Source organism: Chelonoidis abingdonii, chromosome 10, assembly GCF_003597395.2.
Source record: "Chelonoidis abingdonii isolate Lonesome George chromosome 10, CheloAbing_2.0, whole genome shotgun sequence".
Lineage (NCBI taxonomy): Eukaryota > Metazoa > Chordata > Testudines > Testudinidae > Chelonoidis > Chelonoidis abingdonii.
This window is the reverse complement of record NC_133778.1, coordinates 79717875-79733952: the sequence shown is the minus strand read 5'-3', so window position 1 is coordinate 79733952 and position 16078 is coordinate 79717875. Positions and strand designations below refer to the sequence as shown.

General features: G+C 56.0%; 1 protein-coding gene across 1 annotated transcript in view; it reads right to left on the bottom strand.

Moving 5' to 3' along the window:
• Window positions 1-3468: 3468 nt before the first annotated feature.
• Window positions 3469-16078, bottom strand: part of WNT10A (Wnt family member 10A) — a 53109-nt gene continuing 40499 nt past the window's right edge. The window contains exon 7 of the mRNA XM_075069809.1: window positions 3469-3936. Within this exon, the coding sequence (XP_074925910.1) occupies window positions 3469-3936 (468 nt within the window). The remainder of the gene's footprint in view (window positions 3937-16078) is intronic.

The following is a 16078-nucleotide window of genomic DNA, read 5'->3' as shown; positions in this document are numbered from 1 at the left end:
GTGGTGGCTGAAGACCCAGGCAGAATACCATGGGCCCATCACAGGACAGGGCTTTTACTGGCGAGTGGGGATTGAATGGCTGCTTTCAGGGCGCATTTTAACCGTGGATTTGCCAACCTGTTTGACACAGCCTGTGCACAGCTGCAAAGAAAGCCATAAAGTGGCTGTGGCGCTTTATAGTCTCGATGGGAGGGCTCTGATTTTTTAGGGTCACTGATCGACTGAAACGCTTGGGGCTGGGAAAAGCAGCGTGAGCCTCGGACTGCCCGAGGGTGTCGCTAACGGAGAAGCATGATGGCTGAACTTTTCAAAGCTGGGGGCAGCTTGGCAATGTCCCTGCGCTTGGAGTTTCCTGGGGCTACCATGTTGAACGGGACCAGGGCCTCAGGCCGCGGCGAGGTGCCTGCTACTGAGTGTCATCTGAGCATGGTGTGTGTGTGTGTGTATCGGAAATGCACCAGACTCTCTGTAATTTCTGGGGGGCTGGGGGGAGTTGTGTGGGACTGTGGGGATGCAGCCATGTCCCTGCTGCACCTCCCCTGAGACCACATCAAGCAGAGGCCAGGTGAGCCGCAGGCAGCAGGCAACCCAGCTGTTGTAGCGTGTAAATGCGGCTGGATTAGTAGCTGGGGCGTTAATGAGCTGGTGGAGGGGAGAGTAAATTACTGTCTGAGGCAGCCCAGCGAGATCACACGCTCCCAGCCAAGCAGCCCCTTGGAGTCTGGAAACAGACGCTGAGTACAAAGTGCCGAGGTGTGATTGATGTGCAGAGCCCGACCTCCACGCCCGGGGAAACAGGGGCCGGGGAGTGAGGAGGTGAACATTTGGGGAGCTGGACAAGGGAGCCGCCCTGCTATTGAAGGGTGGTCCAAGGGTCGAGGGGGAGCTGGGTTTCCATGCAGTGTTACATGGGGAAGAGGGGTTTCTAGTGTTGCGGGTCCCGGTTCAAGCTCTAAGGCTGAGACCCCCGGAGGGTCAGGAGAGCCCCCAGGGGAGGAAGTGGAGCTGGAGGGCCCAGGTGACTGTGGGCACAAAGGGATGATAGAACCAGCACAGGTGGGACACTGAGTCAGCAGTGGAGGGCGGGGGCCGGTATCTAATGGGGGGAGCAGCACACATCCCTTCGTGCCCCGGGGAGCACTCTGGGACCGGGCTCCTGGTGGAGGTGGGCCTGTTGGTTCTTTGAGATATAGAAATTACAGATCCTGGGGGAGCAAATCTCTTTGCAGTGAAACAAACTTGGCCTGTGTGAAAACCTCTCCCTGTATGTGTCAGGGCGTGAACCCCGTAGTCTGGCCAAAGTCCAAACGAGGTCCTCCTAATCCTGCCTCTCTGCTTCCTTCTTTCCTGTGGGAACCATGACCACCGTTATTCTGAACTGAACCACAGCGGAAGAGCGGCTGCACGCTCCTAGCCAGCTGCTGTGTTATGCCCAGAGGTGGCTGCATTTCAATGGTGGGGGAGGGATCACTCTTACACAGCCCGCATGCAAGCTGGTACGGTGCTTTGGGAACCTGGGGGCGGTACAGCCGATGTTTATGTATAATAACCCGCGATTGTAAGCTCGTCTCTGTACGCGTCCGATCGCCTTCCTGTTCCTTCTGTCCCCCTCGCTCGGTCCTGTTTGCTGTTGCTGGTTCTAAATGCCCCAGAGCAGGGACCACAGCTGCACCCAGCATGGCAGAGCCCTGATCTCGAGTGATGCCTTTGTGTGCTCCGCACATGTTAATCCCGGCACGCTCCTTCCGGCCTGGGCTCGTGTATCCCATGACGCTCAGAGGAAGCGCTAGGACCTGCAGGAGCCAGGCAGCCTGTCTGTTTGAAGCCACCAGCGGTTAGAGATGGGGCTGTTTCGGTAGCTATTTAGCGTTATAATTCTCAGTAAGCCCGGGGACGGCCAGGGAGATGCCAGCAGCAGGAATGAGTGGGCTGGGGGCTGGGGGCTAGCATGCGGCTGCACCCCGGTGAGACAGGCACTCTCCTTGGGCTCTGCCAACGGCTGAGACCATGGAAACCGCCACAGCTCAGTCCCCTGAGCTCTGTGGGATCCTGCCCGGGGGGTCTGGAGTCACTGCTGGTGCTGTATGGGCAGGCGCAGGATGTGCCAGGTCACTCTTATGCTCTGCAGGTGCATTTGAAGGGGGTTGGGAGATTCCAGGCCTCCCCTGACTCCCTCCTGCCTGGTCCCAGGGGATGCAGAACTGCCCCCGTGGGTTGCCTGTCTTTCCCAAGTGACGTTTGTGCTGGTGGAAGATCCCAGCCCCCCGCAGCTCCAGGGCATCTCCGGGGCTGGATTCAGTGCCCAGCTGGACTCAGCGTACAGAGGTTCTGTATCCCCAGGACACATTCGGTGCGGCAGGCGGCGGGGGAGAAGGCTGCCTCCAGGGCTGTGTTGGGTCCTGCATCTGTTTCACAACAGCCTGGGGCCTAGCTTCCCACCTGCTCCCACTGATCTGTGGGGGCCTGATCCTGGGGGCTCCTGACCCTTCTGCTCCCAGGGGAGGAGCGTGTCTGGGGCCAGGAAGCTGAGGGGGACTGCACAGGCAATGGGCAAAGGAGGTTAAAGTGGTCGTAGGAGCATCCCAGGTTTCTAGGGGATCTCTCCTGCTTTCCGCAGCAGCGGTTAGCTGCATAAGCACCATTTAAACCCACGGGGACTCTGCAGAGGGGCTGCCCCTCCATTAACACCTTCTCCCGATTCCCTCCCGAGCCCGTGCTCAGAACCGCTTCATGGTGCCGTCTCCAATCCACTTTTATTCACAATAATAAAATAACTTACCAGACACCACAGCCACGGGCACGCGTGGCACCGCCCGGGGCACAGGGGACCCCTCCTCCTCTTAGAAACGCTGGGGTAGAGCCCTCAAAAATCTTGTTTACATGTTTTTTTTCATATGAAAATCCCTTTTCAGTGCAGTCCGGTGAGTCCTGAGCTGTCCCCTTTCATCGAGGGGAGACTGCCGGGATAGTTTAGTCCCCTGCTCCCTGGAGCTCTCTGCACGTGTCCACGCTGGGCAGGGACGGAGCTTTTGCTGGAGCTGCTCGCGGCCTGAATCCCGTCCGTGCTTTGCCGCCTGTGGGCTGTGGCTGATGCTGTCCTTGAACAGAAGGAACGGTACCTAGCTCGGAAACGCTCCCCCATCCTTCCCATCCCACCCCCACCCTGCTACCCGGTTGCCCTGCTGTGTCCCAGCGCGGGGTCTCTCCCCAACCGGGAGCGGTGGTGGGGTTTGCCTGGGCAGCTGTCCTAACGCTCCCCACGGCAGAACCTGGTGCGACCCGGACGCCAGGATGTTGACAAAGGGTGGAAGGTTTGTGGTGAACTAACCAGTGCTGGGCAGCCCCCCGGGAGCTGCTCCTCCTGCTCCACCCTGAGGTCCCGACTGGGGCAAAGGGAAGCTGCGCCCGGGACTCGTCTGGACTGTCCATCCCGTGGTTGCCGTGCTCTGGCCCGCCGTCCTGCCCGCCTCACTTGCAGACGCTGACCCACTCGGTGCGGCAGCACTCCTCGCAGGCCACGAAGCAGCACCAGTGGAACTTGCAGTTGCAGCGCTCGCTGCGCGTCTGGCGCAGGATGTTGTGGCCCCGCCCGCAGCACAGGCTCTCGCAGTTGTCCATGCCCGGGCTTGTCTTGTTGCACAGCCGGCCCTGGGTGCCCATGGAGTCCAGGGCCGGCTCCCGCTCGCAGAAGTCGGGCGATTTCTCGAAGTAGATGAGGTCGCCGATGCTGGCTCGGCGCCGGTGCCGCACGTGGCCTGGCTCCAGCTGCCCCGTGTTCCTGTTGTGGGGCCGGATCAGCGTGGCTCCGGAGAAGCGCTCCTTGAGCACGGAGCCCACCAGGCGGAACTCAGGGGTCACCTGCCAGCATGTCTTCAGCTGGCAACTCCCAGAGGTGCCGTGGCACTTGCATTTTCTCCGCATGTTATCCAGCACCACCTGCAGGGGGACAGGGAGGTTTGTTAAGCTCAGCCTGACCCCAGCACCCCCTGCTGCAAACGCCGTGCAGAGAGCAAACCAGACCCCGGGTGCAACTAGAACCGAGCCAGGAGCTCGCTGCACCGGAGCAGCACCCGCCTTTGCTCCGGCTCATTAACAAGCCGTGTTCATCGCTGAGGACGAAGGGGACTTCGAACATGGGGGATCGGTAACAGCAGCCACGTAAGCCCTGCTCTTTAGGGAAGAGGGTTGATGGTACCTGAAGGTGCCGGTTAGCGAGAGAGCACAGGCCTGGGCCTAGAGACTCAGGCTGGATTCGTGGCGCAGTGATCGTGGCCCTTGGGGGATGTGCGCTGTGATTGCTCACATGTAGACACTGCAGGCTAGCATTGATGCAAAACAGGGGGCAACATGGGTTAGCACCACCCGCCCAGAACCCGGCTACGAAGTGCAGCTACTGACTGTGACTAAGGCTGGCTCTGATCTAGCTGGATCACTGGTGCCATCACACCTCCCTCCTGCAGACCCTCCATTTTCCCAGCAGTAAAATGGGGAAACTCCCTCCCTGCATCCCAGGAGAGCGGTGAAGAGTAAACTCCTCACTGAGTGCGAGATGCTCAGATGCTCCGGTGATGAAGGGCAGGTGAGTAGCTGGAGAAAGAAGCACCTGTCACAGACAGATGCTGGAGCCTAAAGGCTGTTTGCTACCTGATTGCAGAAGGGCTGCACACAGCTTGTAAACCCCAGCGTGGACACAATGCAAACGGTTGCTGCAGGGCAGCTTGCGGCTAAAGGGGGCTGGACCAAATCTGCATGTCCTGCTTGCGCTAAACGTCCCCTCGTGTTAAAACATCTCTGAAAATGCCAGTGAGGCAAAGCCGCTCGCTGCTTTTGCTGGACAGCTTGGAAATAGAGCCGACCAGAGCAGGCAGCTGCTGCCACATCGCCACTGTCCTGGCAAGGAAAGCAGCTGCTTGTGAGCACTAAACTCTGCGGCCCTCATCAGCAGGGCCTTCTCCCTTCCCCACCCCCTTCTAGGGTCTATCCACCTCCTGCCAACAAGGCAGCCAGCACGCACCACTAAAGCCATCCAGCTGAGCCGGCCGGTTTCTGGGCACCACAATCTCTTTCTCAGTCCATGATGCTTCTCACGAAGGCCAGTCCCTGCTGTCTCTTGATTGTTGCCTAAATCTGTTACCGTGAGTGAAGGAGTTTGCTGTTCCAAGGGAATTCACACTGGATGCCCCCAGGTAGGAGCCAGAAACTCTTGAGTAACTTGGAGCCTCCTGCTCCGAAAGCAGAGGTGAACAGAATAACATAAGAATGGCCAGACTGGGTCCATCCAGCCCAGTATCCAGTGGCCAATGCCAGGTGCCCCAGAGGGAGTGAACCTAACAGGTAATGATCAAGTGATCTCTCTCCTGCCATCCACCTCCATCAACTGACAAACAGATACACCATTCCTTACCCGTCCTGGCTAAGAGCCTTTAATGGACTTCACCACCATGAATTTATCCAGTTCTCTTTTAACTTTGTTATGTCCACGCCTTCCCACTTCCTTCAGGCCAAGGAGTTCACAGGGGTGGGCTGTGCACTGCGTGAAGAACTTCGTTTATTTGTTTGTACGCTACTATTATTCATTTGGTCGGCCCCTAGGTTTTATGTTGGAAACAGTATATACTTTTCCTCTTCATTTCTCCACATTTTCACTTTATGATTTTATAGCTCTTTCATATCCCCCACTTTAGGTCTCTCTATTTCAATGCTGAAAAAGTCCGCTTTTCATCTCTTTTCTCTATGGAGAACCGTATCAACCTCTAATATTTAGTTTGCCCTTTTCTTGGAACTTTTCTAATTGCCAGTTATTCTCTTTCAGGGATCGAGGCGGACAATCTGTAGCAGTATTCAAGATGTGGTTGTTTGTACATGGATTTTTTCAGGGCAACTAAGGATTTCTCTCATCTTCTTCTCTATCCCTTTTTTTAACTTGATTTCCTACATCAGTTTGCTTTTTTGACCACTCTGCCATCTGCGTGGATGTTTCAGAAACTTCACGATGGACTCCAGATCTCTTTTCCTGATTAGTTTAGTAGGTACTAAATTAGCCCCATATATGTATGTATGTGGTGTATTTTTTCCTGTGGGCATTTACTTTGATATTTCTTTTCCACATTAAATTTCATTTGCCATTTTGTTGCCCAATCACTTAGTTTTGTGAGATCTTTTTTAAGTTCTTCACAGTCTGGTTTGGTCTTAACTATCTTGAGCAATTTAGTACCAAATTGTATCAAACTTTGCCACCTCACTATTTACCCCTTTCTCCAGATCATTTAATAGGTGGCCCCTATTATGCTGAGCTAAAGGAAAATCGCCATGAGCTGTTAGCAGTATAGGTTCTAGGACATACTATTGAGCAGTTCTGATTCTAGTCAGTAGAGGGCAGCAGTCTCTCTGACACAAACAGGGACGGAGCAAGATAGATCCAGCCAACCACTACATTACAATACCACACACAGAGAGACGCAAGGTTGTACTTAGCACACACACACGGTTATACTTTGACAGATGTTTGAAACAGAACCACAAGGTTTTTAGGCAAAATAGAGCAAAAAATCAAATCTCCCCCAGGTCTACCTCTTTCACCTGGGCTCTGGCAGACCTGGGGGGATTTGACTGATTTTTCTTGTCCTTTCTTATGACAAACCAAAAGTCTGCCCCTGGAGCCAGCGTCTGACTCCAGAGTCCCTCTCGGTTCTGTTTAAAATCCTTGAGATTTTATAGAGCTGTGTTGCAGTGTGTCCCCGCCTCTTTACACCCCGACTCTGCTGGGTCGCCTCCAGCCTTCATCTAACCAGACTTCGGGTCAAAAATACCAGCGTCTGCCTTGCCTGTGGCTCTCAACACAGGGGCTGTAGTATTATTCTTTGTGACGTGGGGGGCAATGGAGGGGTCCCTGTGATATGTGTTGGGGGAGGATGTACATATGGTGTGTGTTTGGGGGTCACATCTGCCCTGTAAAAGACTGTATAATGATAGTGTTGCCAAATCATGTGATATTTGGTTTATTTCTTAACGCCCCAGCTCCTGGAGTCCTGTGATTATGAGGAGACTTGGGTTTCATTTAAAAAGGAAAAAGGAGTAAGGCCCAATGGGAGTTAGGTTCTGAAACACCTTTGAGGATCTGGACTGAGGTTTCTAGCCCTCCTGGTTGCAGAGGAAAACCTGGCATGAGCATGACCTAAAGGCTCAGGAACCAGCCAGCCTAGCCCAGGATAACGGCTCTGCCCATGTGCTGCAGCCGTGAGAAGGGGGCACACGATGGGAGGCATTCCCCATAGAGCTAGGGACGCGTCTTCCATCAGACAGGGCTGTGCACACAGTGGGTCACCCACGTTCAAGAAAGATGAATTCAGAGGAGCCGGTGCTGAGGCCGACCAGGGTGCTGGAGGGCCGCTCTTACCAGATCCGATTGCTGTCTCTAATTTCAGGGGCAAACTCCAGGAAGGGAGAAGAGTTATGGGAGCCAAAGGGGGTAAACTTGCCACAAAAAGACACAGGCTGAGCAGGAGGAGCAGGTTTCTAGGCAGCGGAGGAGGGAGGAACGGGGTCTGTCTGCTCTGAAGATGGAACTTGACCAGTTTACTAAGGGGATGATCTATGGGGGCAGCCTGGGATCTGCTGACCCAGGATGTCCCTCCCTGTCCAATGGTCCAATTCCTAAGCAGATCCCAGTGATTATTATTCCTAAATAGTGTGGGATCGGGGGGCCTGTCTGAGTGCTGGGGGCTGGCAGCGGCCGTGGCGCAGGGTGTGGGCATGATGGATTTGGCTGGCAGCGTGCTACGTGCAGGTGGCGTGGTGGTGTGGGCAGCTTTGGAGGTGGTTAGCCCAGGTCAGCACGCAGGCCCCTGAGCTCCGCGTGGGGACGCAGCAGGCCTATGCTTAGGGTGGGGGCAATGCTGCGTGTGGTCGCTGCAGGGTGTGGGTGGACAGGGCAGGTGTTTGTGGTTCTGGCCAGGAGCCGGGAGTCGGTGGTTTGTGGGGACTCGGGGAGGGGGGTTGATTTGTTTGATGTGGATGGGCATGGCCTGTGTGGGTGGAAGAACATTGGCCAAAGGCTGGCTGGAAGCCAGAGCGTTCCCCTGGAACAGAGTCTGCTGCTGCTGCTGACAGTTGGGGTGCAAGGAACGTGAGGTGCTGGGCGTGAGTAGGAATGGAGGCTGGAGCTGAGACGGGCGGGGGCCTGCTCCTGATCGCTGGCCCCCCCAAGCCACACACACACTCCCAGGGTCAGGGCAGGGTGATCCCACTAGATGACCCCAGGTGTGCCAGCTTGGAACACAGTGTCAGTATCCTGCAAGGCAGCTTATTGTACCAACCCCCCAACACCCAACAGGGTCCCCAGCCCACACGGCTGCTGCGTTGGACCCCCCGAACTGCCTCGCTAGCACATCCCAGTGGGGGAGAACTCAGCACCTCCAGCCCGGGAAATCCTGGCTCTGGGAGGGGTGGGAACGGGCTTTGCTGGGCTGAACAGGTAACTCCGGCTGGCCAGGCCCAGAGCCAGTGGGGCCAAGCGCAGCATCGGTACCGATCCCAAGATCTCCAGGCTCTGCCCCCTGCCTATGGAACAGATGTGCCCCCTAGTACCACTAGTGTATCCCTGGCAGCATCCCAGTGCACCTGAGAGCAACCGGCCCAGGCTAGGTCTGCCTGTCCAGACAGCTGGCTTGGGTGAGGTTGTTCCTTGGAGACCCCAGGTACTGCTCTGGTGCCCTGCCCAGGGTTGGCCTGTTGGGGGCACCCATCCTGCTGTGGCCCAGCACAGCCCTTGCTCTGGAGCACAGATTGAGCAGCACCCACCATGTGGGAACCGTGTAATAAGGAAAATTAGTACCAAATTACAGAGCACGAGGAGCTGGGAGGCATTCACCACTTTGAAGCTCTTTGCACCGCATTTCGTGGTGGGAAGGCAATTTCCTGTGCACTGTTCAGGGTGCCTGCCTCGAGCCAGTGCAGCCTGGCACGAGCACTGGTGGCAGAGCCCCTTCCCGCTGCAGAAGGTCCCACAGGCGCAGCACCAGGCTGGCCCAAAACAGCCCTGAGGCCTTGGCTCAGCCAAACGCCTGGACACTTCTCCAAACCCAATGCTCCGGGCATCCTGGCACGCTCTGTGGCACCGCACCCTGGCCCCCTCCGGCGCCACCGGCTGCCCAAAAAGCTGTGGTAGCGAAAGCCCTTCTCCCAGATACAGCTGCCCATCTGTCTCACATGTGTCCGCGGCAGCTCGTGCTTCTGCAGCCACCTCTTGTGATCATTGCACTGTGAAATGAGAACTCCAGTCACGCAATGACTCCAGAGCGCCGCACAGCGCCCTGCCTGCTTGCCACCGGGGGCTTGGCTCCCTACACTGGGCTCTGCTCTCCACGGGCCTGGCCCAAGCTACCTGAGACTCCCCCTCACCCTGCAGTCCCTGCCTGGCGGGGCTGTGGAACAGTCAACCACTAAAGCGAGGCAGGGCCATCGGAGCACAGGGGCTCACCTGGGGGACCTGCTGCTGGGTCTTTGGGATTGAACATCCTTTGCCTTAGCTGTCCCTGGAGCAAGAGGAGGGGAGGGGGCGGATGCCCTCATCCCTAGGGCAGAGGGCAAGAACTGTAGCCTTATGGGAGCTGGAACCCATGGGGATAGCATGCTGCTCAGTTGCAGCACAGACAGGAGCCGGGCCAGCATGAAGAATGAGCTGGAGAGCTCAGAGCCTCCATCTTCTCCCATGGATGGAAGAATCCCATGCACTGCTACAGACTAGGGACCGACTGGCTAGGCAGAAAAGGACCTAGGGGTTACAGTGGACGAGAAGCTGGATAGGAGTCAGCAGTGTGCCCTTGTTGCCAAGGATGCTAATGGTATTTTGGGCTGTATAACGAGGGGCATTGCCAGCAGATCGAGGGACGTGATTATTCCCTTCTATTCGACATTGGTGAGGCCTCATCTGGAGTACTGTGTCCAGTTTTTGGCCCCACACTACAAGAAGGATGTGAAAAAATTGAAGAGTCCAGCGGACGGCAACAAAAATGATCAGGGGGCTGGAGCACATGACTTCTGAGGAGAGGCTGAGGGAACTGGGATTGTTTAGTCTGCAGAAGAGAAGAATGAGGAGGGGATTTGATAGGTGGTGAAAGCAGCTGAAAAGGGGGTTCCAAAGAGGATGGATCTAGACTGTTCTCAGTGTACCAGATGACAGAACAGAGCAATGGTCTCAAGTTGCAGTGGGGAGGTCTAGGTGATATTAGAAACACTATTTCACTAGGGGGCGGTGAGCACTGGATGGTTCCTAGGAGGTGGTGGATCTCCTTCCCTAGAGGTGTTTAGGTCAGGCTTGACAGAGCCCTGGCTGGGATGATTTAGTTTTGGGGTTGGTCCTGCTTTGAGCAGGTGGCTGGACTACATCCTCCCGGGTCCCTTCCAACCCCGATATTATATGAGGTCTTGATATTTCCACGTGGGCTAGAAATCCTTCGGAAGGCGAGCACCACCTCTTCCTGTTTCTAGCCCTCCCAGGCGCGTGCACACTGGCGCGGTTTACCCTTTGCTCCATCAGCATCGATACTTCCCTGGACACGAAAGGCTCAGCTGCTCCCGTGCTGTGTTCCTTAGTGGCTAGAAGGAATGTGACATTGTTGTAATTGAGGGGTCTGCATGCCACCTGTCTCTAGGGTCCAACTCTCCTCTCAGTGGCACATGGTGTAGCGGCAGACTAATGTTAGGTGGGACACGAGCTGTGCCCGGAAGTTTTGGAGATAGGAGTGGAGGTAGCTGCTGTGATCTCTGGCTTTGTCCCCGGCCCATGGCCTGGAAATCCCGGGGGGGCTCTGGGTGTGTTATCACAGCCCAGGGAACAAGCCATTTCTGCTATCTGAGCAGCACCTGGCTGGGGGACTCCCATCTCAGAGAGCACCTGCCTCACAAACCCATGCCTGCTCTGACTGCGCTGCCCCCGCTGAAGGTCCCTGTGGCTGGCAAGGTCATGTGAGGTCTGCTGGCGCTTGCGCAGCCCTGACCTGGCGCACACTGGCCTGGAAGGAGGATCTGGGCTCTTCAGCCACACACAGTCCTAGAATGTGAGAGTGAAGTGTGACGAACTGGGACTGTTCCTAATGTTTGCTCTGAATACTGTTTGTGTCCTCAGTTGTCCCCTAGGCAGTTCTTAAGTATCTGGCAGAGCAAAGGGCCAGTGCACCTAATGCCTGGCACTCTGTCTCCTAGCAACTGATGGCCTGAGCCCCTCCTCTGCAAAGGTGCCAACTGCAGGTGTTTGGAGACAAAGGGATCAGGTGCCTCCTGGCCGGGGAGGAGCTGAGCAGAGAGGAGGGGCTGGAGGGGTTGGTGAGTCTGGAGCTGGCTGGGGACAAGAGTGAGGGCAGATATGGGGGTCTGGCTCACTGCCCCCAGAATGGACCCGGCCGAGGGGTTGTTCGCTGTATCTACAAGCTCTGTTTTGACCTGTTCCTGTCATCGGAATACCTCTGTTTTGCTGCTGAGAGTACACGTCTGACTGCAATGTGGGGTGCAGAACCCTGTGGCTTCCCAGGACCCCGCCTGGGTGGGCTCGCTGTGGGAAGCCCACGGGAAGGGGCAGAGGATGCTGAATGCTCCAAGGAGAGACCCAGGAGGTGAAGACGTGTGAGCTTCTTGCCCTGAACAAGTCTGCTCCAAGGGAGAGGAGGCTCCCCAAAGTCCTGCCTGGCTTTGTGGGGAGCAGTTCCAGAGCATCGCCCGGGGACTCCGTGACATGAAGTAACTGAAAGGGCTGAGAAAACGGGGGTGTCTGTGCCCTCCGCCCCCTCCCAAGCTCTCAGCTCCAAAAGTGCCACCCAGCCGCCGTGTGCCAGGCAAGAGCTCACAGTCCAAGAAGCCCAGACAGACACAGGAAGGACTGTTATCCCCAATGCACAGATGGGGAAACTGAGGCCCAGCCACTAGGCTGCATCGCCGCCAATCCAGCGATGTTGAGCTCTGCAGGGCTGCGCTCAGAGACAGCTGAGGCCCTGCTACTATGTGTTAGCAACGTGTGAGCTAAAGTCAACCCCACTTCCGAGTTAAGCCCCACAGTCCCACAAGACAGCTGGGGCAGGGCCCTCCCAAGTCCCATTAACCACGAGCTCATCCATTCTTCCGTGCCTGGACACACCTCTGCCCTTGTTCACTGACACACGTGTCATTCCACATGCATGCTCAGCCTCCCCTCCCACGCCTTCCCACACACACCCAAAGCATTTTATTGCCATTCTTAACTCCGGGAAGCCTTTGTTGTGAGATTAATAGGCTCCTGCTCCCCTTTCATCTCAGCCCTCTGATCCTGAGCGCTCCATAAAATACAACCCTACAAGGAAGCTGGGCTCTGAGGTCCCGTCCCTAGCCCTCCCTCAGGCCCCATTCTCAGCTGTTCTGTTCCTGTGTTATGGCTCTGGAAACCCCCTCTCCAAGGGGATGGACCACTGCCGTCTAGCCGCGGCCAGGTGCCAACGATCGCAGCATTCTGAGGCCAAGAAGAAACTCCATTTTGGGTCACGGTCCCAGGCGTCCCATTTATCAGCTGTGACTGTCCCGGGCCAGCTGGGAGCGAAGCCTACCCAGGCATGTAGGTGGAGGGATACGGAAAGTAGTACCAAGAAAAACGCGTCAAACTGTTGTCTAAACCATTGCTAAGAGCACTGCGAAACCGGTGGCACACCCCAGCCATGTGGGGATGGGCAGAGGTTTATAGGCACCCATTTGGGGTGGCTTCCACACTGCATCCATCCCAAAGCCATGCCAATAAAACCTGTGCCCTGCCCAGCCTGTAGCCCAACAGAGCAAACATGGATTAGCAGGGAGTAACTGCACCTCATGCCCTCTCTCCCGCCTTCCATCTCAAGCAGTCACCAAGCGCTTTGCAGGGTGGGCTTGACCCTGCAGGATTACTGAAACCCCTCAGCACCCGGCACAATGAGGCCCTGTGCAAAGACAGGAATAGCTACACCACCACTCAAATGCAGCCACCTCTGGGCTAGGACATGGCAGCTGATTAACTGTTCATAGCAAAACTCCACAGCAGTTTGCTATGGGAGTCTCTTCACTTCTGTCTTTGTGTGTGTGTGTGTTTGTTACAAAATATAACTAAAAAATAAAATAAAAACTCAGCCTTAAAACCAGATAGTCATGCCCAAAGTGTCACAGGGGTTCCTAGCCCTGACAGTGTCTTCCCCTTCCCCAGTGGTTTTATACCCATTTGTCAGCTCTCATCTGGAATTAGAATATTAACTCTGTGTGGCAGGGCCCTCTGGGTTTGTGCACCTGCTAGCACAACGGGATGACAGCCCTGCTTCGGGGCTTGTGGGCCTGCTACACTGCAAGGACTAATCACACAGAATCACAGAATCTCAGGGTTGGAAGGGACCTCAGGAGGGATCTAGTCCCATCCCGTGCTCAAAGCAGGACCAGCCCCAACTAAATCATCCCAGCCAGGGCTTTGTCAAGCCTGACCTTAAACACCTCTAAGGAAGGAGATTCCACCCTCTCCCTAGGGAACCCATTCCAGTGCTTCACCACCCTCCTAGTGAAATAGTGTTTCCTCATATCCAACCTAGACCTCCCCCACCGCAACTTGAGACCATTGCTCCTTGTTCTGTCACCTGGTACCACTGAGAACAGTCTAGATCCATCCTCTTTGGAACCCCCTTTCAGGTAGTTGAAGGCTGCTATCAAATTCCCCCCTCACTTTCTCTTCTGGACTAACAATCCCAGTTCTCTACGCCTCTCCTCGTAAGCAGGGCCAGTGCAACCTATTAGTGACTAGGTGGTTGCCTAGGGAGCATTTGGGGATGACCGTGGTTGTAGATCTTCAGCAAGCCCTGGTTCCGCCGGCATTAGAGAGGAGGCTGGGGCCGGGGGCGCGGGAGGCCGCCTGCACAAGTAATGGGGGGATGGCATACAGAGAACTCCCCACCCCAGCTCACCCCTGCCCGCCTCCTCCCCGAGCAGCTGTGGCTGCTCACTTCTCCCACCTCGTAGGCTGCGGCGCCAATCAACTTAATGTCGCAAGCCTGGGAGGTGGGAGAAGTGAAGCAGCCACGGTGTGCTCAGGATAGAGACGGAGCAGGAGTGAGCTGGGTTGGGGAGGGGAGCCTCAGGGCGGAGGGTGGGGAGCTGCTGCAGGGGGGGCGCCTCAGGGCAGAGGGGGGAGCTGCCGTGGGGGGGTGCGCCTCAGGGCGGGGGCTCAGGGATAGGGGAGGGCGCAAGGTGGAAGTTTTGCCTAGGGCATGAAACATCCTTGCACTGGCCCTGCTCATAAGTCATGTGCCCCAGCCCCCTAATCATTTTTGTTGCCCTCTGCTGGACTCTTTCCAGTTTTTCCACATCCTTCTTGTAGTGCGGGGCCCAAAACTGGACACAGGACTCCAGATGAGGCCTCACCAATGTCAAACAGAAGGGAATGATCACGTCCCTTGATCTGCTGGCAATGCCCCTACTTATACAGCCCAAAATGCCATTAGCCTTCTTGGCATCTCACTTACCCTGCAGGGAGAACTGAGAGAGGTGGATGATAAAGACCCTGAGTTAATCTGGCCAGGAGTCCCCTTAGTAAATAGCCCTTTTCTTGGGGGAAATGCCATGAGAGAAGCTGAGCCTGGATGACAGAGGATGGATCACGCAATAATTGCCCTGTTCTGTTCATTGCCTCTGAAGCATCCAGCACGGCCGCTATCAGAGACAGGACACTGGGCTAGACGGACCCTTGGTCTGCCCCAGTGTGGCCGTTCTTATGAAAGTTTAAGGAGCTGGATAATTATGGACTGTCTCTGCTCTCCACGCCGGCTGTGGTTTGTAGGTTCATTGTTTGCTTGGTGCATAGGGATTTACTCAGCAGAACTCCAGTTTCACTCCAGGACATGTGGCATCGTCCCTGTGCTGAGCGGTCGCAGACTCAGGAGGCCGGGAAATTGCCTGGCCAGGCAGCAGCGTGAGTGCTGCACAGGGCTGGGCATTCATCCTTGAAGCTGCACAGCGCAATGGCCAGCCAGCAACTTCCTCCAGCATCATCCGAGGCCAGCGCTAGCTCTCACGGCCCCAGCGGCTTTCACGAGAGCTGTGCCCGGGAGTGGCAGATGTGCGGGGGTGATGAAATCTGAAGCCGCTGGGAAGCAGTGTCTGAGCAGGGAGGACACGTGCCGAAGAGGTCAGACATTGCGGGGGGATGAAGAATCAAGGGACTACTGGATAGAAAACAATACATGGCTGCACAGAGTCTGCTTAGCAGTAATGGATCACCCTCAGCTGCTTCTAAACCTGTATCACATCCACCGCCACACTCCCCTGGCCAGGTCATGCCTCCCTCCAGCTTAGCTACACCTAAACAGCCGCTAATGAAGAGATCCGCAGTGGTCTCCAGGAGCTAGTGATGAAAGCACCAGTGTCCGAGTCATTTCTAACTGGACAGCAGCTGAGGACACTGGAGAAAGGCTGGGCTGCAGCCCTGTGGCTTTGCCCTGAGTCCAGCCTACCAGGCTCTCCCAGTACAAACCTCTAGCGCCTTTGCAGAGGTGCTTGCAAGCAGGATGATGTCGCACCAGCATGGATCAGGGATCTGAATGTGTCTACGCTGTGGGTTTGCACTGGGGCAGCTTCACCACTTGGTACAATTGCAGCCAATCCCCAGTGTAGACAGAGCCTCAGTCCAGTCTTTGTGGCCGGGACAACCAGCCACTGGCAGATTTCAGGGGCTTTTCACCCAGGCAGGCAGATTTGCAGTTTCTATGTTGGCAGCAGAGACTGTGGCCTGTTTTTCGCCTCCAGTCTCAACTCTGGGCTCAGTCAGGAAAATTCCCTTGGGCAGGGGTCAGGAATGAGAGAAGACGTGAGCTAACACAGACGGGAATCTGTGTCTTACGCACTTTCAATGGCTGACTTGAACAAAATTGTCGTAATCGTGTGTGTGATTCCTTACAGCGCCCTGCAGGACAGAAATGTTCAGCTGTGTGCCCTTGGCTGTGTACCACAGCTAGCCAGTGGCGATCTCCCGTCAGCGTGTGATCAGGGCTCTTGGACCAGGGGCCCCCGAATTCTATCCTAGCTCTGGCCATGGCATTTCAAGTGGCCTCCA